Source organism: Crocodylus siamensis, chromosome 1, assembly GCF_052110815.1.
Source record: "Crocodylus siamensis isolate JL-2025a chromosome 1, ASM5211081v1, whole genome shotgun sequence".
NCBI classification, from domain to species: Eukaryota; Metazoa; Chordata; order Crocodylia; family Crocodylidae; genus Crocodylus; species Crocodylus siamensis.
Window position 1 is genome coordinate 345,723,612 of NC_143395.1, and position 25,169 is coordinate 345,748,780.

Below are 25,169 nucleotides of genomic sequence, written 5' to 3' on the forward strand. Positions count from 1 at the left end.
TAATGGAGTTTCATAAAGGATAAATTTAGAAAAGAAAACTATTTCTGTAGTGAGATGTATTAATTTTGAACTAGACACCCAAGACAAGTGATGTCTTGAATAACTTAGGCTAAATAAAGAACAAAAAAATATTGTATCCTTAAAGATTGCTATAAAAATGATGAAAAAATGGTACATACCTAAAATCTGTTCCACAAATCTATTTATTTTCATATTCAGAAACATTCAGGAACAAAGGAAACATTAGAAACTCTTCAAGGGCAATATTCCATGCAGTGAGCAGGTATTTTAGTTTTGCATATAGAAATTTTCAACAAGTTGACCATGAGCTATTCACCACTGTCTGATATGTAGCTTTACACACTTGTTAAATGTCGATAAGTGAATTATTCAGTGGATCCGAGTGCTATTTCTATTATCCATTTCAATTTATATAGTTTAGAATTGTGCAAATATTGTATACGATTTAAAATGAAGAAAATATATTGGTATTCTTAATTATTTACTCCATTTCTTTGCAACTAGTAGCAGTAGAAACTGAGAAATAAAAATTAAGAAGTGTATTAATTCACAGGATCGATTTTAATATCATTATACTGACAATAAATGGTGAATCTTACAGGTGCACAACAGAACATGTTTCATTCACTTTTTTCTGTCACCTCTGGGCATGTAAAGGCAGAAAAAATCTGAGTTATCAACCTTGGGGCAATGATGGAATTATTAATCCATTTGTAAATAGGAGAAAGTTAGAACAGAATACTTAATATGCTAGAATATATGCTAGTATTGTAGTTTCTATAAACTGTGAAAGCGCATGGTGGCTTCCTATAAAATACAGTTTGAAGTCTGAACCAATATCATTAGGAAATTATTCCAGCTGAACAGACAAAAATATATCCCCTTGTCAAAATATAGTTAACATTTTTTTTTATCTTAGAAACTGAAACAATTACTTGAAGGAACCTCAGATTATCTGTTGCACGAAATTATACTTTTAGCCTTTTGAATATTTAGCAAAGAAATGTAACATATCAAATTCATGACATTTCATTTAGAGCTGCTAAATATCATTTGGTATTACATTTTTGGTATGAGTATAAATTCATCCTAATGCATGAAACTCTAATTAACTCTTAAAATGGCAAAAATGTATACACATTTATTTTGGAGGGTGGAGTTAAAGCTGGCAAGAGAACATTCAGAAGATATGAATCATTATTAATTAGATAACATCAATGGCATTATTGCAGAATGAGATGGATTCTGGTTAATTACCTCACCATAGGAATAAGTAATATACTGGCTAATGACTGATGAGTTAATTAAATGTATAAATTACTTTAAAATCCCCTTTTTCATTCAGTTCTTATAAGTATTAACATTCTTATTTGCTTTTTTTCACTTGCATGAGTTTTAATATGTTATAGAACATTCACCCTCATAGACCATTTAGCAGTTACAGTACTTGATTAAAATGTGGTTTTCTGAACAAAAACTGCCAGCTTGTAACACCATCTGGTAGCTTCTTAAGACTTATTTTATACCACTTCATTTCTAGCATCTTTTCAGTGTTCTATTTAACCCCTGAAATTATTGCTTCAGTTCCTATCTTAAAAAAGGATCTCAGAACATGGAACAGTCCATTTTGATGTGTACACCATTTAAATGCAAACATAAAGTATTTACTGCTGTGACATAGAGTATGAAGTGCAGTTTCATTTTTTGTTAATGTACCCACTACAGAAACTGTGTGTGTGTGTGTGTTTCTAAGCCTCCTTAATGTAGTTGGATTTTAGTGCCCCACCTGCATCATGCACAGATTTTTAGGAAAAGATCAGTTAATGATTAGAAGTTTTGAGTCACATTTAGGAATTTGGAAGTGCCCAATTAATATTTCTCAGAACAAAGTTATACTGAAGCAAGACCAAGTCTTCTGGCATAAGATATACTCCACAATTTAACATTACTGCAAGCATCTTAGAATAATTTAATTCAGTGGTTGGCATTTTGTTCTCAGAGTAGTCCTTGGTCACACCTCATTTATCCAACTCGACAAATTTATACAACAAGTTATTGTTCTTTTATTTGTTGGATTAGCTAGTGCAATTGTGTGCATATAGGTTTTGCGTTCTCAGTGCCCATACTGTTTCCAAATGGAAAAAAAGAGGCAGAAAACCTTCCATCAGTTCAAAGGCTCCACTTAGTTAATAATTACAGTAAGTAGAATAAGCAGTAGCTGTCGGATTTATCCGTCATGGAATAGATTGTTGACTCTAGTGTAATGCAAACCAAAGTTGTACTGGATTCAAAAAGAAGACTGAAAAATTACTGAATGTATGCTTGTTGGGATATGTGGTTCTGAACTTTCACTAACACATCCTTCAAAAATGTATGTATAAAATGCAAGGTATTGTGATATTTTGTAATTTCAGAAATTACCTATATTGACTGTTGGGAAACCAATTTATCCTTTCAGTATTTTGCTATGTGCATGTTTACCCAAAACAATACATTACACATCTGAGACACTTCTATGAAGTCCTTAGCATCCAGTTAAAGAAAACCATAGTGAGTTATCTTGCCCTCTGTATTGTATAGCTGCTTCTCCTTTTATCAAGAAATTCTTCTTGATATTTGCTTTAATAAACCAGTTCAGTCACATTGGTTCTGCTTCAGTTGACTTCTTTTCACTTTAACATGTAATGTTGCAGATCACTAAATCAAGGTCATCATTTTGCCCCTACTCATGGCAACATTTCTACATCTTGAAAAATAAGGCTAGAGTAACTGTCAGCAAAAATTTCAGTTATTACAGAATCAGCAGAAAGAATTACAGGCAAAAAGAATTCACAATGCCTATAGTAATAAATGTAAATTTTTTTTGCTTATACTCTTTTTCATAATCTCAAATGCTGGGCTTATTCTAGCAATGCTTGGATAAACAGCTATCAGAAATGGCCCTCATTCTGAAGAAATGTCTATATTACAAGTCTATGTATCTGCTTCAGAAGTCAGAAAGATTTGTCTTCCCTTTAGTTTTTCTAACTTTCCTGAAGATAATGTTTTATAATTATTTTTCTAATGCTGTCAGACATTCTTCATGCTCTTGGTCATTATCCATGCTATATGGTTGGGAGGTTTTGATATCAATAGCTTTGAAAAAGATGGGAACTATATCTTATGAGATTTGAGTTAAATCACCAAGTTAAGAGTCAATCTCCAAATAAAGCCATTTTTCAAATAATTTCAGAATACCTTCTCTTTCCTTCATCTCTATTTGATTGGGCCTTTGCTATCCAGTTATGCAAGATGTGAAAGGAAACTAGCCATACACAAGATTATTGTTTTATACCGTTCTAGTAAGAAAATGCAGTTGTTTACTGGCACAAAAGAAATAAAATTAATTAGCAGAATAAGTGAGGAATTTTTTAAGACACTTCCTACAATGGACATGTGGATAATGTAGTAAAGAGGATTATTGTGAAGACTATTCCTATACTGTTATCCAAACTGGAAAAAAAAGAGGTAGTGGAATGCTGATATCTGTACAGAGCTACCAGGACAAATTCTTTTTTTTCTCTGAAACTTTAAAAGCACTCATCAATGCCCAAATGGCCAAGTGACATATGCAGAATAATCATAATTATGAGTAAAAAGGAGGCACTTTTTAAATGTGCACAAAAATGTTGCAAAGTAAAGAATGAAAACAAATTAAACCAAAGGCAGAACTTAAGCAGAATTATTTGAGTTGGAATTTATCCAAAACATCAAGGATTCTACTGCTATGATTGGGAAACTTGTCTTTGGAGTCACTAATGCTGTTAAATGAAAACAGAAGAAGACAAGAAGTGCCATACTGAGTCAGAACAATGATCCATATAGCTCAGCATCCTTTTCCTGTTTCCAACAGGCTATGAGAATGGTCGTAGAAGCATACACCAACAACTTGCTCCTCAATGTCTAGGACCCAATTGAGCTGGTTTAGGTGGAGGCCTGCCAATTCATCTACTTGGTGGCCTCCTGTGCCTGGGTTGCAGGGTCAAGAACTCTAGTCTAATGATGGGTGATGTGTGGCAGGTGGACTTGTTCCCATCTCTTCTTCAAAACAGTCCCCACCCAGCAGTACCCCTTCCAGAACTAGTCATAGGGTCATCTCAGCAGGCTGGAGGTTACCAAGCTGGTACACCTCTGAACAGCCAACTGCTGCCAGCTCTATATGATCATACTCCACACTGTCCATCATCCTTTTCTTGCGTCTACCCCTGACAGCAGGAGGCAAGACACCCAAGGTGAGGGTGAAAGTCCCTAGATCCCACGAGCTACCAGGGACATCAGCTGGTGGTTCCTCCACATTCTCCCTGCCCAGGGCATCAAATTGATAGCTATACCCTGTGGAATAGAATCATACTTTGGCGCCTAAATCCACTTAGATAAATAATAAATGGAATGCAATCTGGACTTAAGTATGCGTGGTTATATAAATAGTATTTTTAAAGGGAATGTGTTTAGAGAAGTGTAGCAAGAGTCTTACTTTCGGAGCCTCTCTGGGCGTGGGGCTCCACCCTCCAGCAATGGGCCAACCGCCTGCTTACTCCTGCCTGCCACGCCTTGATCTTACTTGTGATTGATGGATGATCTGAATCAGCAGGAGACTGCCCGTTTATATACGCCCCAATGACAGGGGGAACTGTCTGCGGCTCCTCTTCCTCCCCTACACCGCAGCCCACGCCTCCCAGATGTTGTTGGCACGACCTAACCTGGGCCATGTTCCTAAGTCTCGGCCCTTCTTTCATTCTCGGGGCTCCTTGCTGCCCCTCCTCACTCTCGGGCTCCTTGCCGCCCCCTACCTTGGGGCTTCTTGCTGCCCCCTGCCTCTGAGGCTTCTCGCTGCCCCCTTCAGCTCTGGGGTCTCTCATCCTCCGGACTCCAGGCTCCTCATTGCCCCCTTTTTACTCCAGGGCACCTTGCTGCCCCCTAGCTCGGGGTTCCTGGCTGCCCCCTCGCTCGGGGCACCTTGCTGCCCCCTCACTTGGGGTCCCTGGCTGCCCCCTCACTCGGGGCAGCCTAACTGGGCCAATGTGCCCCTACACAAAGCTGCACCCCCTTTGGCACCAGGAGACGCCTGCTATCGTGGGGCTCCCCTGAGGCCTCCTCCAACCCCTTGTAGCCTCACCTGATCCTCCAGTTAACCATAACTAAACAGAACCATAAGCCAATTGGCTGTAACACAACAACAAGCCCGCCGGCTATAACATACAATCCAGTCCCCCCGTCTCTCCTGCCAAGCCTCCCAGCCAGGGTTCTTTCTACCCTGCAACATGATGCAGCTACTCGATCAGTCAGTCTGCTTGACTCAGCTCGGCTCCACTGCAGAGCTCCTGCTTGTCCATCTGCCCGAAGGGAACTACCCTCCTGGCCTTCTGCCTGGGCTTAAGAAGGGCTAAGCCCCTTCCTGGCTCTAGGTTTTCCCTGGTTGCTAGGGCAACCAGCACTTGCACAGTCCTGGTGACTGGCAGTTGTGCTTCTCCCTTCCCGCCACTAGGGGTCTCTCCCGAGCCCTTTCTGCTCTCAGTCGCAGGGCACCTGAGAGCTCTGCGACAAGAAGCAACAGTTACTAGAGATTCCATAGATTTCATAAACCTCGGAAGATCATCGAGTCCAGCCCGCTACCCCAGGGACAGGAAGTCAGCTGGGGTGACAGGATCCCAGCAAGATAAATGTCCAATTGACTCTTAAAGGAATCCAGAGTAGGTGCTTGCACCACTTCTGGTGGCAGTCTGTTCCAGGCCTTGGGGGCTCGGACTGTAAAATTCTTCCTTACGTCTGGCCTGAAACGGTCTTAGAGAAGTTTGTGGCTGTTTGACCTTGTCATCCCATGGGGTGCTCTGGTAAACAGGCATTGCCTGAGATCCTAATGTACACCCCTTATATACTTATCCATGTCTCAGACTTTTATCTAGGTACCTCTAGTTCTTATTTCAAGGCAAGATAAACAATATTAAGTACTGAACAGACAGGTTATTCATATCTGTCACTTGTAGGTGTTATAGGGCTTTGGCCCCTTCTTGATAGATGCCTTGTTCCCAAGCGATGTCCGGGTAAGGCTGGGCTCTGGTGCCATCTAGATGGTATGGGTGCTGCTTCTACTTTCTTGCCATGTTTTCAGTGTTCCTTATTGGGGAGGCATTTCTCTTCAGGCAGCCCCCAAAAAACAACGAAGTCTTGACCCTGGTCTTTTCTTACCCCACCCTTATCACATCCACAGCCTGGGCAAACACTGCAGTCTGCAAGTCTTCTCTTGGATGATATCTCTTGTCATCCAGATTGACCACTTTGGAATGGGCTGGGCCTTCTTGGCCACCACAATCTTCTTTACAGCCAATTCCTCAACTTCAAGTCAGCTTGGGCATATAAACCTGCCCCGGCTTAGGGCTAACTGGAACGCCAAATGAATACAACAGAAAACATCCGGCCTCTGCTGACAGACCCCTGGGATCCTGTCTCCCAATGCCTGTTTGGTCACTCAGAAAAAGTGAAGAAGAAGAGAAAAAAAGGGAACTTGCTCATCCCTTCCCTCCTAGTAATTGTGGGGGTAGACAGCCACCCCATGGAGGTAGATAGCCACCCCGTAGGGGTAGACAGCCCCAACCTGATCCATCTTCCCAGTGTGTCTGCCTCTGGGTCCCCACTGACCTGGGGCCTACCTCCCATTTCTCCTGAGCTGGTGGGGTGCATAGTTCCCCTGGGCTGCACTTTTCTCCCTGCCGAGCTGCCTGTGAGGGCTAGCAGCTCCCTGCCGCCATCCCCAGCCACTGTACCTGGATTCCCTAGTGGGGCTGCGGTGTTGCTCCTGAGCATCCCTTGGCTCCCCAGGCTTGGGCTTGTTGACTGGTCTGTCTGAGCCCTCCGGCAGCTGCTCTGCTCTGTCTCTCTGACCACCAGGTTTGCGATCCTTGCCTCTGGCTCTGGCATCTTCCGGCCGGCATCCCATTCTTCCCCTGCCGGCTGCTCAGTTGTGCCCCCAGCTGCTCTTTAAGCAGCCCACATCTCTCTAAGGCTCTACCCCTGCCCCTTGCCAATACACAGCCTCAGGCAGCTCTGGAATTGCGGAGCCTGTGTCTGCATTTCTCCCCAGCTTCCACTTATTTGGGCTCCTGGGTTGAGTATTGTGACACGTGGGGCGGGGGTCCGGGACACACTAGGGGGGCTTTTACTGCCCCTCTCACATTATCAAAGGAAGGAAAGAAAGATTTTGATTTTTTAAATACTTTATTCAGGGGTTCAGGGGTACAACAATGGTGGCCGCTTGCAAGCGAAAGCACCAACAACTTACTACCAACCCAAAAACGAGATCGGACAAGTCTCTTTGTCCTCGGATCCAGAACCCAAATTGGGCAAGGGAATTCATGCCCACCCAAGTATTACAAAGAGATCCGAGCCACAGCCCGTCCGCAAAAGTGCGTCCCACGCACCCCAAATCCCGGGCCAAAAGAAAAACCCCCGGGCCAACCAAACCACCCACACATCACACTGTGACAGACACCTTCGCTGCATTTCACGTCGTGTTTCACATGCTACGCGGTCGGCGTGCCGGCCACACAGTCCTAACCGATTCAGACCCTGCTCCATCCCCTCATACACGTCCCAAAGCCTTCAACTTCCACCCAAAAGAGAGCAAAAAGGCATCCTGGCGAGGGCCCAGGACGCGGCAGAGCTGGAAGTCGCAGTTCAACCCCGAGCCAGTCCGGTCGCCCAGACCGGTCATGACATCAGAGCGCGTATTTGAGACGGCCGTCCTCTACCCGGCACAGTGCGCCCTCCAGGGCCCAGCGCGCCTCAAAGGCGGGCACTGCCCGCCGGAGCACAGCGTGCTCGAACTCCAGCGAGAGGCGGGCCCGCACCAGGAGGCGGAAGAGCCGCAGGGCGTCATCTGAGCCGGTCCCGGCCAGCCGGTTCCGGCGGCTCTTGAGGACGGCCAACTTGGCCTGACCCAGCACGAAGTTGGCCAGGCGAAGCAAGGAAAACAAGACTCATGAAGTTTGGATTCACTGTGAACACATAAAGTGTTTACTATGAAATATAAAACTTGCCTGTGTTATATCTTCTATGTTTTAATTTCCACCAACAGGATAATTAGCTTCAGTAAGGTGTACAATAGCATTGGAGTTGGCCTAAACTGTATGGCTGACTTTCTGTTTGTGAGCCCGAATATATAATATATACCAACTATTATATAAGTCTAAAACCATTAATGTTTTATGTGTTTTGGAATTTAAGAGTATTGCCACTGCTAATTTTTCTCTTATTATTATTTATTTTAATTTTTTTCATTCTAGTTTCCAAATTAAAATGTTGTGAATAATTCTAACAGTTAAATGTACATTTTAGGCTAGAATCTCTCAACTTCCCTGATAATTTATGTTGGCTAATTTGGCTAGGAGGGAGGAGGGGTAGTCTGGATAACTAGAAGATATTTTCATTTTAAGGTGTTACACTATCTCAGGCCATGTAAGCTCAATAGCAGAGAGTTATAGTAAGTACTCATAGGAAAGGACTTCAAAGCTAAATTGTGTCATTCTACCTTGAGTATTTATAGTATTATCATATTAAATGAACAGTTCTCACCCTTGAATGTCTTTATCTTAGTAAATATGAACAATACTGTATTGCAGATGGGTAGACTGAGTCACAAACTAGGTGTCTGTGGTTGTTCAAAGGACCATTTATGCATATCATCTAATTACTGTATAAAATGTATGAAATAACTTAAAATAAGTATCTGTAGCAGAGGCAGGAACTTAGGACTTCTCAACGAACACTATCTCCTTTCCAATGACTTCCATTTCTAAATCAGTTGTAAAAAAGTTAGTAATAGTTGCCACTGCAGTTCAAACAAAGACCAGTTCTTTAGGTGTGTTCAGAAAACACTGTTTAAATGAGGTCCTTTGGAAGGTAGGCAGAGGAAAATCTAGTTTCTGGATGGGGTTTAGCTGTAAACTAGGTGCAGAGCTGTTGAGCTTTGCTAAAACTGAGGTGTCCTTAGGTATGTGTTGAATAAGAGATTGAGGTGGGTTGCGTGTCATAGCAGTCAACAAACATTTTTCAGGATTTCAATATTGAGCTTAGACAGAATTTAACCACTAAAGGCCATATTCTATCTCACCTATTGGATGCCTAAATGGATTTAAGGACCAAAATGTAATTCTATTCCACCTTGTTCAGATCCCTCAAAACTGTTATGGAAAAAAGTGAATGAGTCCTCCTCACCGTTCTTTTGTGATTAGCCTTAAGGGTAAAGGCAGTGTGTTACAAATTAGATACATTAATGAGTTTCCAGGGATGCAAATAAACAGTTTGTGACTTAGTAGAAAAAAGAACCTAGATCTTCCAACCCCATGTTAGTGGCCTCACCATGGATCATCCTTCCTCTTAAACAGCTTAAAACAGAATTACTTCCAAATAATTACATTATCAGCTACTACCAGGTTACAGACAGCCTAAGGTTTTTTATTAAAAAAATGTATCATGCACTCTACATTCTCATTTAAATGCTTGTCTCTCCCATGTTTCTTGCTTTTTTTCCTGTTTACTCTCCCATTACTTCCTTGCCTTTCTTTACTTGTACATCCTCTTATCTGCATTCTACTTTCCTCTATCTAGTTACTCTTTCCCTCTTTACTCAGACTGTGTAACATGATTAAATCTTGAATTGTGCACACTGCTGATGTTATCCAAGACCGATAAAGAGAGGGAAAGAGCTTTTGGGGTAAAATGTTGTAAAAATACTGTTATGAGATGGAGAGGCTGGAAAGTTCAGCTTTTTCAGAGCAATGAGCAATTACAGAGCAGTCTGAGAGGAGATAAGGAGAACAAAGTATGAGCAGAGCATGTAGGGAAACAGATGGGGAGGGAGGTGAGGTAGCCATGTATGGCATATGGATGTGGAGTTCTGAGGCCAGTAATTAATCAAACCATGGGGATTTTGCATAATTTTTAAATTACCATACAGCTGTGGGTCAGTAACTGTGAAGCATCCCTACAAACTAGCTGAGATAACTTCATTTTGCTATAATTTCATATTTAATACTGGTAATATTTAACATTGGTAATATTTAAACCAATGTTAAACCAAGGCCATGCTTATTTTGTACCTGAATAAAAATAAAGCCATCACGTAGTATCTTGCTAGCACTTTGAAAATAAAGGTATTTCAAAATATTTATAACATACTGAAACCTCTTAAAATATGTTGTAACTGATGGTAGGCAAATCATTTTTTGATACCAGGAAGAGATCCACATTTGGAAGCTATTATATCTACCATAAAGGATAAATATAGATAAAGCCCAATCTATTTAAATTAGTAGTTCTCTAGGTGAAAAACTTAATCTTCAAAGTTTGTGAAGCACCTAGCTAAATGCTTAATGGTATATAAAGAATAATGTCAGAAATTTTCTCTTTGAGGTACTGGGGATGAACAAATAGCCCATTCCTTAGCTTTTGACTACCTCAGTGCATGGATTTGGAGAGGATACTACAGTAAGTACACTGTAAACATAGGAAGTTTTCAGTTTTCTGATCTGGGCTGGTACCCCTTTTTGAAGTGTATCCTTAAATCATGCATTATTTTGCAAAAGAAAGGTCCAACTGTGATAACTCCAGGGAAACAGCATGAGGAAATAGCAGTTAACAGAGCTCCATGGGGGGAGAGGGGAGGCATATTAGTAGTCATTTTGCCAATTAGTATTGAAGTCCACTAAGAGTAGTTATCATGAAAAGTGTAATCAATTACGAATTCTGAAAAAATGTCAAGGCAGGCGTTTGCTTTGGGGGAATGTGGCAGTACAGAAAATTGTTGTGTGATAATTTGTGTTTAGGGAACATTTAATATGCTTCTTTACACACTTAAAACGAGATTAAAAATGCTGGCAAATATGATGCATATAGACTGGATTGTCTGAAACGTTGCTTCAGAATTAGTCAAAAAGATGTCATGGAGTACTAGCAAAATATTTTAAAACTCTTGTTCCTTGCTCAATATTCAATTTTGCCATCTTTTTATTGTTTTTGAGCTTTATATTTAGCAGTTCCCTTCTTGGCTCATTTCTACCCTACTCCTCCCCACCTCACCTCCCAGCCACCCTCCCCACCAGCACCTGTTTCTGAACCCAGAACTGTGCTGGGAAAGACCCCACAATAGAACCATAGAAAGATGAGAAGATCAAACAGGAAACATACATAAGAGATTATCTAAACCAAGTATCCCCCTGTCAACATGAGGTAGGTGCCACTAGGAAAGGTGGTGCTTTACCTCCTCTCTGGCATATATTCATGAATAAAATAGCAGGGGCAGAAGCCATCCAGAGAGTCCAGCTACCTGGAGCAGCTGTAGAACCAAGTCTCTACCTTCAGCCATTGATAGAATATTGTAAAGTTTTTCCTGGGCCTGGCTAGCTGTTTTAATATACCTCCTCAGTCTCTCTTTCTTGGCTTCACAGATACCCTGCATATACCACCCTTTACTCCCTTCTCCCCTTTCCTCCCCTCCCGTCTCATCATCACTCAGCTTTCCTTCATTTTTCTCTCTTAATTCTTGTTTTCACTTCATTTACCTAACTAAACCAAATATATAACTAATTGCAGTCTTTAACTCCGTGATACCATTTGTTCTGCTTGTGTAATATACCCTTTCCCTCCCTTAGCATTTGCCTTGTTTATTGAGACAGTTTACCTCTTTGGGGTGGGGCTTTCTGTGACTCCGTACAGCACCTAACACAATAGAGTCCCATTTGTGGTTGATACTTGAATATTACCAAAATAAAGTATATAGATAAATGATTAAGAATAAAGGTCATGTCTGAACTTAAAATCTAGAACTCCTCTTGCATGCCATATTTATGTTTATTTCTTTAAATTTAAAATTAAGAAAACAATGCCTATCCAAGTTTCTTTGTGTACCAACACATTATTAATAATACAATGCATGTCAGCAATATTAAAGCAAGCGTTGCTACAGGAAGCACCTTATTAATCCTCTCAGTCACCTAAAATCCCATTGCAGTTAGTTGCCTCTCTATTCTTTTACCTGTCATGTGGGGCTTCTTTCTCTCTTCTCATTTTTTATCCTCTCTGCCCTTTATTCTTTCCCTGACTCTGACTGTGCCACCTGAACAAGTCATGACTTCCCTGATTCTGTGGTGCTTCAGTCTGATGTAGCACCACACTGAGATCTCCAGCAGTGTTATCACCTGTACTTGTGACTAAGATAATTAACTTCACCATGTGTATCATAGACTCCTGTGAAATATGTGTCTCTGCAATAAACTCTGAAGTAAAACCCATTTCTATTATTAGAAGTTAGGAAGGACTAATGAGGACTTCTTCCTTAGTGCTTTGGATAAAAGGTTCACAATAGGAACCTGCACACTGCCTTTATTGAAAGTCATGTAAATATTTTATCAGTTGCTAGACAGCAGGCTTCGCAGTTGACATGGCAACAGAGAAAGGCTCATTTCTTTTAAAACTGAAACAAAATGTTAAAAATGAATGAAGAAGCCTATCCTGCCTAGCCTAAAATTAGTTCTTTAAAATATTACTAACATTAGAGAAAATGAATTTTGATAGAAGTTATAGCACACGTAAATGTTACTTTTTTACAGAAGTCTGTCTTAGTTCACTTGTAATGAACCATATTACTTTTCAGTTGTAAAGCTTGTATTAATCATTATCCTCCTCTGACCTCTGCATGGCCCTAAGACAAATAGTCCTATTGATTCATTGGCATCAGTGGGATTTTCATGTTAAGGAATAGGTCCCACATATTAAAATGATATGATCCCATGTATTAAATTGATATGATATTGGCTACATATTTGTCAATAGTTCTTAAATGTTTTTTCTCAACCCCATTGCATATTTGTCTACTTTGCTGAGTCTTCTGATGTTATTTTAACTGATAATTGGCCTATTAAAATCTTTACTTGAAGCAACCACCTTATACAGCTATATACATAAGTTTTCAAGCAATTTAATCTTGCAAAGAATCAAGTTACACTTACTTTCATATTATCCTTAGATTTTAGTTCAGTAAACTTCAGATAGACTTTTCCTTTATGTTTTCAGATATGTATATATGATTTGCATTATTTTTTCTTTTTTTTAATCAAAAAGCATACTGAGCTACATTATGGAAGCTGAGCTGTTACTCTCCCTTCCTTCCTCTGGTCTGTGATGGTAGTCAGCCTTGATTTAGTGAAAGCACTCACAAACAACCTCTCAGAAGCAACTTCTCCCTTTTTCTAGTTTTTGGATAACATTATTTTAAATCTTCACAATCAGGAATGGCTCCTCTGTTCATGTATCTATTTTAGGTACTCTTATGTGTTCTGTTACCATATTATCTGGCTGCTTTACCCTTTATCCCCCTCCCCTGCTCCCCTGACACATCATCCATAGAAGATAGGGTGATACAGTTATCTTCATTTTACAGGTGGGGACCAAGGTCACAAAGGAATCTTGTGGCAGAGTTAATCTGACTTAATAAAAAATATACAATAAATACGATTATCATCAATATCATAGATTAACAATAGAGTATGCTATTGTTACCTAGAGAACCACAGCTGAGGGGATATGTCTCCTATATTGTAATTTTGAAATTTAATTTTTTTTCTAGTCCACATATGTGCAAATAATAGAGCTTTATTTTTTTATGAATAATCAGAGCAAGAAAAGATGGATTTAAACCCCTAAGTTAGCCAATAATCTTGTGACTGTAGGACTCAATTTGTAAATTGAAGACCGACTGGGCGGTACATATTGAGGGCTATAGATTGTACAGAAAGGACAGAGTGGGGAAAGGGGGGGAGGGGTTGCGCTCTATGTTAAGGAGCAATATACATCAACCCTCATCAAGACAGAATCAAAGGATGAGGAAGTAGAAGGACTGTGGGTTAGGCTACATGGGGGGCAAGGAGAAAAGGATTTGGTGGTAGGGGTCTGCTACAGATCCCCACATCAAGGGGAAGAAATAGATTTGGGGCTCCTGAGGCAACTCTCGGAGACCATAAAAGCTAAAGAGGCGGTGGTCATGGGGGACCTAAACTCCCCGGACATCTGCTGGGAGACACAGACAGCAAAGTCCCACCACTCACGCAGGTTTCTAACCTGTGTACAGGACCTCCACCTGACGCAGGAGGTACATGGTCCCACTAGGGGGAATGCCTTACTGGATCTGGTATTGGCAACGGGGGATGATATAGTAGGGGACCTACAGATCGGTAGCCATCTGGGGGACAGTGATCACCTAAAAGTACAGTTCAACATAAGGCGTCGAGTGGGTAAGATAACCAGTAGGGTGAACGTGCTGGACTTTAGGAAAGCTGATTTCAGCGAACTCAGGCGATTAGTAAAGGATGCACTGCAGAGTAGTAGTTTTGAAATGATGGGAGCCCAAGAAGGGTGGCTGTGCCTTAAGGAAGCTATCCTTCTCGCACAAAGCGAGACGATCCCCGTGCGAGGTAAAAGAGGGAAAGGGGCCAGGAGGCTTCCCTGGCTGACCAGAGAAATCCAGGGCAGACTAAGGGCCAAAAGGGGAGCACATAAAAAGTGCAAACAGGGAGAGATCACCAAAGAGGAATATACCTCTTCTGCTCGTGCTTGTAGGGAGGCAGTTAGACAGGCCAAAGCTACCATGGAGCTGAGGATGGCAACCCAAGTAAAAGACAATAAGAAATTGTTTTTTAGATATATAGGGAGTAAAAGGAAGGCCCAGGGAGGAATAGGACCCCTGCTAAATGGGCAGAAACAATTGGTGACGGACAGAGGGGACAAGGCTGAACTCCTCAACGGTTCTTCGCCTCAGTGTTCCTAAGCGAGAGGCATGACAAGTCTCTCACTGGGAGTGTAGGGAGGCAGCAGCAAGGCACCAGACTTCCATGCGTGGACCCTGAGGTGGTGCAGGGTCACTTAGAAGAACTGGATGCCTTTAAGTCAGCAGGCCCGTATGAGCTCCATCCAAGGGTACTGAAGGCACTGGCCGACATCATTGCAGAGCCACTGGCGGGAATATTTGAACGCTCGTGGCGCACGGGTCAAGTCCCGGAGGACTGGAAAAGGGCCAATGTGGTTCCCATTTTCAAGAAGGGGAGGAAGGAGGACCCGGGTAACTATAGGCCAGTCAGTCTCACCTCCATCCTTGGCAAAATCTTTGAGAAAATCATCAAGGCTCACATTTGTGAGAGCCCGGCAGGACAAATTATGCTGAGGGGAAACCAGCACGGGTTCGTGGCAGGTAGATCGTGCCTGACCAATCTAGTCTCTTTTTATGACCAGGTCACAAAACGACTTGACGCAGGAGGAGGGGTGGATGTCGTATACTTGGACTTGAGGAAGGCCTTTGACACGGTATCCCACCCCATACTGGTGAACAAGTTAAGGGGCTGTGACTTGGATGACTGCACAGTCCGGTGGGTGGAGAATTGGCTGGAGGGTCGCACCCAGAGAGTCGTGGTGGATGGGTCGGTTTTGACCTGGAAGAGTGTGGGCAGTGGGGTCCCACAGGGCTCGGTGCTTGGACCGATACTCTTTAATGTCTTCATCAGAGACTTGGACGAGGGGGTGAAATGTACTCTGTCCAAGTTTGCAGATGACACTAAGCTATGGGGCGAAGTGGACACGCCGGAGGGCAGGGAACAGCTGCAAGCAGACCTGGACAGGTTAGACAAGTGGGCAGAAAACAACAGAATGCAGTTCAACAAAGAGAAATGCAAAGTGCTGCATCTAGGGAGGAAAAATGTCCAGCACACCTACAGCCTAGGAAATGACCTGCTGGGTGGCACGGAAGTGGAAAGGGATCTTGGAGTCCTAGTGGACTCCAAGATGAACATGAGTCGGCAGTGTGACGAAACCATCAGAAAAGCCAATGGCACTTTATCGTGCATCAGCAGATGCATGACAAATAGGTCCAAGGAGGTGATACTTCCCCTCTATCGGGCACTGGTCAGACCGCAGCTGGAGTACTGCGTGCAATTCTGGGCGCCGCACTTCAAGAAAGATGCGGATAACCTGGAGAGGGTCCAGAGAAGGGCCACTCGTATGGTTAAGGGCCTGCAGGCCAAGCCCTACGAGGAGAGATTAGAGAAACTGGACCTTTTCAGCCTCCGCAAGAGGAGGTTGAGAGGCGACCTGGTGGCTGCCTATAAGTTCGTCAGGGGGGCACAGAAGGGAATTGGTGAGTATTTATTCACCAAGGCGCCCCCGGGGGTTACAAGAAATAATGGCCACAAGCTAGAAGAGAGCAGATTTAGATTGGATATTAGGAGGAACTTCTTCACAGTTCGAGTGGCCAAGGTCTGGAACGGGCTCCCAAGGGAGGTGGTGCTCTCCCCTACCCTGGGGGTATTCAAGAGAAGGTTGGATGTATATCTAGCTGGGGTAATGTAGGCCCAACACTCTTTCCTGCTTATGCAGGGGGTCGGACTCGATGATCTATTGAGGTCCCTTCCGACCCTAGCATCTATGAATCTATGAATCTATGACACAGGGTCAAATCATCCCTCAGCTGTCCAGACTTGAATACAGAATTTGGATTTGGAGCAGGGACTTGAACCTAGACACACACACGGATGAGTTTCCTTACCACAAGACTAATGATATTACAGGTAAAAAGTCCTGGTGCCTGAGTGATAGTGGCATACCCTAAGTGATCCTGACATACCCTGGTTTGTATGTCATATGTTTGGGTATAGTTGAAACAGGAAAGATTGCTTAATATGGAATGTGGTTCTGTGCATCTTTCTCTATTTTGACAAGAAATTCAGCTGTGGATCTGAGAAACCAAACCTATTTAAAACTTTTTGTCAGAATAGACACATTCCTACAATAATTTTCCTGTAAAAATCTGGATCTTCTCTAGGGAGAAGAAAGAAAAAGTTTAATCCCCAAATTTCCGGAGTTCTATAAATTATATAAATTTATAAATCTATACATTCTTAAGTTCTATAAATGATTGTGTTTAGATTTCCCTCCCCGGGTTTTCAGAGGCAGGTTTGAAATCCCACACTTGACTTCTTCTAACTGGCAACTCTCTTCTGTTGCACATTAACTTATCTCATTGCCACTATGTGAAGTGTTTTTACAGCACTGGAATATCTCAAGTGTCAAGTATAGGGAAGGGAGGCACTTTTAAAAATATCAAATACATTTTTATTGCTCTGTTTTTTTTTCACACCCTAAAATATTTTAAGATAGAAATAATATTGCTGCTTCGAATAACCCTTGCTGCTCATAATTTATTCGGAAATGGTTCAGAGGGATATGAATGTTTATAAGCTGTAGCTACATAGGCTCTAAATGAGTTAGTCTGAGAATAACATGGCTTGCTATCTCTCTTTATTTTATTAATGTTCATTATCATTAACAAACTTTGAAATAAGGAACTGTTATTTTTTTCCTACATTGCTTTGATAGTGTTCCTAAAAAATGAATGCTATAAGGTAATATTTTTTGTGTCTTGTCAATTCATACAAAATAATAATACAAAAGCTATAAACAGACACTGCTTGCCCTTTAATGCCTTCAGATATGATTCATGTATTTTATTGTTACTCTAAAACCAGATTTTTTATTAAAATGTTTAGCAAGCAGCTTGATATTTCTGAATTATATTATTTATTTATAAATAGATTTTCATCTAATAAGTGGTCAGTGTAGCTAAAATAATGGAGAAAGAGAATGGCAGGCTGATAAGATCAATAATATAGCCAAGAACAATGGTAGAAAAGCTGATGGAATGAGTAAATCCAAGGAAGATAAGAGAGAGAAGGGTGGGGAGAGAGAGATGCATCAGTATGAACTTATGCACAGAGCTGTGAGATAGAAGATTTAAAGACTCAAGGAGGTATGTTTTTAGTTATAATCAACAATTATTTTCATAGAGGCACTATTGATTTCTATTTAATTAAGTGGTATTCTGTATATTAGTGACTTGGTGTGGCAGGGCACGGGCAGGCAGCTACCAGGTGCCTGATGAGAGCAGCCATTTTGAACAAAAGGCATATAAAAGCTTCAGTTCCCTGCTGCTAGGGGAGGCAGAAACATTGCTTAGTTAAGCTGCAGCAGGAAAAACCTTAGAGGTAAGGGCAGGAGCTTATGGGGATGGTTTGGAGGCTCCGGATCCTGGGCATAACCTAAAACTCCACCCTGCTGGGGAAGGGTGGCCTGGTGGTGCAGGAGTCCCTAGGAAATGCCAGGCCAGTTACCTCCCCTGTGAAAGGTGAGGAGGGGTGCCTTAACCCCATCCCCCATCTTTGGGTGGGTTTTGAAGGTGGCTGGTGGAGTAGTGGGAACCAGGTATGCTCATCTGTAGGCACCTGAGTCCAGCACAGAAACAAGGTGCTGGAGACCCCAGGGGGTCATGTGGAGAACATTGGGAGTATCTGCACAGAGTAGGGCTGAAGTGTGAGTAGGCCTGAAGGGCTGTATGTGAGGGGGCTGAGTAGGGCTGAAGTTGGAGTAGACCTGGAGGACAGCCTAAGGGGTGCACTAAGTAGGGTCAAATAGGAGTAAACTTGAAGGACAGCGCAAGGGCCACCCCTATGAGAAGTTGTGCCCAGTGAGAGACTTGGGGCATAAGGCTGGACCAAACAAAGTAGTGTCTACATAGAGATAGAGATCTATCTATCGAGAGATCTCTATCTATCTTGAACTCCAGAGATCTTAACCATTTCAGGTTGAATAAATATTTATTATGGTATAATAGTTCAGAAAAAATGTGTAAATGTATTTAGTTTTGTACTGAAATTGAACACCATTTTCATTAAAATTGTATCCTAAAGTAATGTATATAAAATGTTTTGATCGTTTCTGTACATTGTCTTGATGTGATGTGGAATCTTGAAATCATAGTAAAGAAACTTCAGGAGATCATTTAGCCTAGCCCCTTGTACTAATGCAGGATGAAGTATTTAGATGTTTGATTAATCTATTATTCCTTTGCCCTTACCGTAGACAGATGTTTGTTAAATACTGTCCAATATCTAATGTGAAATTTATTTGCTCATTCTTTTTCTAAACGAAGTATTGTGTGGATAGTCTAGTGTTTGTTTGGATAGAGTTTTAGTTTGGGACTATTTGATTTTATAAGTGTGCACATGGCTATTTTTTTTATATCAGAGAAGACGAGGTTGAAGAAGTTCACCACTTAAATGCAAAGTGATGAGGTCGTGTTCCTATGTGTCTACAGAAATTCCTTCCACAGTCTCAGAATGGTCCCTGAGCTAGTTTTGGCTATGCAAAGACATGCTTTATCCTTCCTGTAGAAAGTTTAGTTGTGCCTAGAATTGCTAACTGCTACAGACAGCAAGGAATGAGAATCTGTGTTTGAATCAATATTCCTTGAGAAGAAGCCAGTGTGGAAACTTAAGGATAGATTTGAAATATTTCAGGTAGCCTATTTTACTAAGGAAGTACAATGTGACAGTCTGTATCAGTTGGAGGTTCTTAAATGGTGATAGCTTTATGCCCAGATATATTATATTGCTGTAATCCAGACAATGGATGACAAAGGGACTGTTAAACAAGATTAAATCTTTATTGGCCAAGGTGGAATGGAATCTCCTAACTAACCACAGATGGCAAACAAATGTTACCTATATAAGGTGTTTCAGCATCACTAAAGAATCCAAGAGCACTCCCAGTTTATAGATTAAATTGTCCATCTGAGCAGGTGTACCTTCAAGAAGAGGACAGTGGTTGAACACAGTGTATAGTACTTCTGTCTGCCTGCCAACAAAACATAGATATAGTGTATGTTGTTGAGGTTTTGTTATTTATCTCTGAGCACATGCCATTGACGGTTTGGATAATCTTAATGTTATTTGTATGATCTTGTGTGTTAAAAGTTAGGGTTGTGTCTCATTGCATGTTCTGCAACTTTGGTTCATGTCATCTGGTGAGTACTTGGAGTGACTGCCTGTGGATGCTAAGAAGGATCATAGAGAGAATTTAGTCTTGTAGGAGTCTGCAGTTAAGCAATATAGTGGTAGAGCTGCAGTTTCCTTTATTATTGTATGCATGAGACAGAGAAAAATAGAAGACCTTCCTTCTTTCTTGAATTAATAGATCTAGGGTCCCTCCCCCACCCCTACCCCCCTTAAGTAGTATAGTCACCTATCCTGGAGATCTTTAAAAAATGATGTGCACCACCTAGCTGGGGTCATCTGACCCCAGCGGTCTTTCCTGCTGAAGTCCAGGGGGTGGGGGCTGGACCTGATGATCTGGTGAGGTCTCTTCCACTTGAATTATTGATACAACTGTGTCACCTGAAAGAAGTATCTCAAAGTGAGCAGTGTTGTGTACTTTGCAGGGATCTAGACAGATAAAAATATAAATTCTTAGGTTCTGAGAGAGTAGTTTCCATTAGATGGACATGTAGTTGGGCTTTGTCTAGCTTCTTCATGAGTTTGCTTAAGAAACTGAAGTCAAATGTTCAAGGTAGGATTCAAACAAAATTCAAAGAATATTAAAACATGGATAATATTAGATAATAGGAAATTATCCAACTGAGCAAAATATGAAGATTGTTTTTGGTATGTAATTAGATTTTTTGGCAATCAAATATATAAAAAAAATCCCAAATGTACCTGTTTGTGTTGAACTAGATTTAATGGAATACAAGTTAAAAAATCAACCAACCAAACAAAAAAACCTTGCCTATTAGAGAGTTATGTCAGTTTCTGGATTTTTAAATCATTACTTACAAAAACTAAAACACATCTAGGCAGAAGAATTTGTAAAATGTTGAAGGTATGCAATATTAATATGCCATCCAATATTGCCAAACAACTGCATTTAAAGAAAGCGATATTGTTGATGTTTTCATAACTAATCTGTAGGATAATTCATTTATGTAATTCACAATTTTAAATTACTATCTGAAAAAGCAAAGACCACTCTGTTAATTGAATGTAGAAATTAGTTCATATTTCTCATAGCTTCAGAAAACTAGCTTGGGATATATTAAATCCAGTTGGACATTGAAATAATTACTGGTGTGGTACACTTAGATGCAAATTGAATTCAAATTATATCTTTTTTCAGTTCAGTTAACAAAACTATTGCTTCCACAACATTTGTTTTGTTTGTTTTATTGCTTCTTCTGTTCCAAAGAAAGAATGAATCCTGAAAGAATTGTTTTCTGTAGAAGTGTAACCTTTTTAACAATCCAAATAAAATAGACTGCTGAAGCTTAATTGCAGAGCATGATGATGTTCATAGTCTCTGTAGACATATTTAATCGCTGGACATGAAGATTATTGTGTGCATGTGAAAATAAAACATAGTGTTCAGTTTAAATTAATTATTATGTATCTTTCATACCGATTGATTTTGATTTCATCGGTCATTTAGATGTTTGTAGTTTTGATTTAGATTAAACTTTCTCATAAACTCATAATTAATGGAACACTTTTTCTTTTTCTTTTTGCTTCTGGTACTGGTTAAATTAGTTATCGTCCCTTTTTACCTCTTTCTGTTAATCAAGTTTATTACATTTCTCATCTTTTCTTGTTATATATAAAGTTGCTTTTAGCAGCAGAAGTTTCTTAGAGATCTTGTCATGATCAGCTGGTAAGTTGTTTTACACCTCTTGCTTTTTAAAGCCTTTGGTGTCAGATGTGTAAGTTAGTCAAATAATTGCGTTCAGATTGAAATGTTTTTGGATATACCTTGATTTTGATGTGCTTATAAGTCTCAATGCAAACCTCAGCATTTTCACAAATACGCAAACTCTAGAATAGTGAAAATCTTAATTCCCTAAAACTCTCAGGATGTACAAACCCAAATCTGAATTTGCTTTTTCTAATAAAAGTTGCACTTAAACTTCATAGTTAAAAAAATAAATAAATAACAGGAGGAACGAGTGCAGCAAGAGTAGTTATCTTACATAGTTTTGCCTGTGAACCATAAAAGAGATCATAAAGCTAGAACATACTGCTATTCAGACTAATACAGCTCCTCCATGTCCAGTTATTAATTCTTGGACATTTGTTAATAGTTCTGAATATACAGAAATTGCTTGACAAAATGTATGAAATCAACAGACACAAGCAGTGAAAGTCAGTTTTGAGAAGGGGGGTGTTTGAGGACAACTATGTTAAATAGACCATCCCATTTAATGTTTCTTATTAGGTGCTACAACTATAGAAAAATATGATCTCAGGACAAATATATGGATCCAGGCTGGAGTGATGAATGGAAGGAGGCTTCAGTTTGGTGTAGCTGTCATTGATGATAAACTCTTTGTTATTGGAGGTCGGGATGGTTTAAAGACGTTAAATACAGTCGAATGTTACAATCCAAAAACCAAGGCTTGGACTGTCTTACCATCAATGTCAACACATAGGCATGGTTTAGGTAAGAAAATCATTTTTTAAATAATCTCTTTTTGGAAATGTGCAATTTATAATGTAAATGTTGGTATTTTTTTAAGCTACAGTCAACAATGGTTGGGGCTTTTAGAGATATTTAAAAGCAAAGAGTATTAAATGACTCAAATTATAATAGTGTACTATAAAATATAATTATATAGACATGAAATAATTTACAAGTTTTCTATTCTGTGTGTGAATATGAAAAATAAATATATGATATGAAATGTTAAATAAAAAGCCCTATTAATATAATATAGGGGGAGGGAGTGCAATAAAAGAAAACCAAACTTTGGAAAGTTTTACCTTATAGTTCAGGTGGCTTGTTTTTAAATGTTTTGGGGGGGTTTACATTATGATTATTTTTATTATTATTATTATTATTATTATTCAACTTATTTGATTAAACAACCAAAATATATATGGTGCTTTTCCATGTTTTATAAGAGCTTGGGATTTGCTGGAAGATATGGAAACAGGGTACATCATTTTAGCAGCAGCTAATAACTTTGGAAGGCACTAGAAGAAGTGGTTTTGGCAGCAGCAATAACATGATTGTGACGTGCTCCCCCAAGTAGTACCTCAGATAAATCTTTACTGTGGTGCTCACTTCTCTGATCCTATTAAACAGACCTCCTTGTATCTGTGCAAGCATACACCAAGATATCTTTGCACTCCCGAGTTCACAACCATGACTATATTCTTCACAGTTCAACAGTTCATCAGCTGACACAAATATCTGAATAAATGTAAAATTTATTCTATTGAAATAGTAAATCCTGATTTTGCAAGGTTCTTAATCTTATTACTGGTATTTCAGCCATCCATTCTCCAACACTTGAATTCAACATTTTATTTTTTTAGTGTTATATATTGACAGTTGTATTTGTTGGCAGAAAATGAATGGTAGGTTATCCTGCTCAGAGCGAAAGTGAGACAGTATTTTTGGGCATTTACATTTTAAAAAATAGTAATTTTATTTTTTATAATAACTCTATTCACTTTGACTGGTACTTAAGATGCTTTTTTTCCCAACATTATTATTTTCCAACTTTTTTTTCTCAGTGGGGAAAATAATCCAGTAAATTTGTTCTATTTACTTCCATTATTATACTCCAGTGATTATCAGCAATGAAATGATTATCAAATCTCAAAATCATTTTGAGTTGGGCTGCAAAAATTTCTTTAAATTATAAGTAGCTACGACTGAGGGATGCAGTTTTCTCTCTTAAAAAGCCATCTGGAGTCCATAGGAGTTTGCAAATAGAATATAGCATTTAAAAGGTATAGAAAACTGACCTATTTGATTTGTTGAGGTTTCTAGTTTGATAGAATCATTATAGAATCATGAAGACTGGAAATGAAAAAGACCTGTTAGGTCATCTTGTCCATCCCCTTGAGTTATATGCTGTAGCATTATCTTGCTTTTTTCGTTTTACTCTCAAACTTTGTTCTCTCCACAGGTATCTTTCTCCTTTCTTTACTTTCTTCTTAAAGTTATGTTGCAGCAGTAGTTTATGTACTTTTAAAATTAAAGTAACATGTATAATCCAATGCTGTAAATTTGATTTAGAATGACTATCTGTGTAGTTTATTTGATAATGGATGACATCCACCTCAAGTTCTAATATTTGGAAATAACACTTGACCTGGGCTAAAATTTAACCTGTTTAGTAAATGAGAGTATTATGTTACACTGAAGCAGAAAATAGAGCCAGTAAAGGTGTATTAAATGTCATATGCAAAAAATGTGATGAATAACTTCATCAAGGGTGAAATTGTCATCTTGCCTGGGCATTGTTCTCAAGTGATGCCCTTTCTTCCAGTAGAGTTGGTTCAAAATTGAAAATATAATTTGTTCCCAAGAATATTACAAATTCATTAATTCATGGTATATGCTTCACCCCATAAACTCTAAAAATATGGTGGCCTGCTGGTAAATCTTCTTTATGAAGAAAATGTTAAAGCATGCCTTATGATGTCCCCAGTATTGAGGGTGGTCTGATAATTATTGTCATAATAAGGAGCAAGGTGTGGAAAAACTAACTTTTACAGTAAGAAATACAATATTAAATTATAGGCAGCCCATAGATGGGATCCAGGAAAAAATAAAATTATATAGCTATTTTACCTGAAACAAAGTGAGAGGAATCAAAAATGAAAATGATTTGAATCAGTGAAATCATAGGATCACAGGAAAGTAGGGCTGAAAGGGACAAAAAGTAATTTAGCCCAGCCCCCAGTACAGCCAAGTCAAGTGTCTCTTTAAACAGCTCTTGAAAACTTCCAAAGATAGAGATTCCACAATTTCTCTAGGTAGCCTGTTCCAATGCTTGACCACCCTTGTAGTCAGAAAGTTCCTGCTAAACTCCAACCTAAACTTCCCCTGCTTCATCTTAAGGCCATTGCTCCTAGTCCTGTCATCTACAACTACAGAAAAAAGAGAGTGGGAATCCCTGCATATCCTTCATGCTTCAGTCTACTTAGGTGAATGGAGAGAAGGATTCCTTCCATGCCTCTTAGGGTCTGGAAGTTGTCAAGAACAGCCAAGCACACAGGAAAGGTCCATCCTTTTTTCTCACCCTTTCTCTGGAGGAGGAGTGGGGGTGAGTGGGGAAGAAGGAAGAAGGGGAGATGTAAGAAGACCAAACAGCTCTATCCTGCTGCTCCACAGAGTACTCTGTAATCAGTGATTACAGGTGATTACTAATCAGCTTTTAAGTATTTGAAGACTGTTAT

The 25,169-nt window shown here is 40.0% G+C and overlaps 1 protein-coding gene across 2 annotated transcripts in view; it reads left to right on the forward strand.

The window, feature by feature from the left end:
• KLHL1 (kelch like family member 1) overlaps nt 1–25,169 on the forward strand; it is a 489,325-nt gene that overhangs the window by 337,836 nt on the left and 126,320 nt on the right. For both annotated transcript variants that reach the window (XM_090024576.1, XM_090024581.1), the window contains one exon: nt 22,192–22,416. In XM_090024576.1, the coding sequence (XP_089880702.1) occupies nt 22,192–22,416 (225 nt within the window). The remainder of the gene's footprint in view (nt 1–22,191; nt 22,417–25,169) is intronic.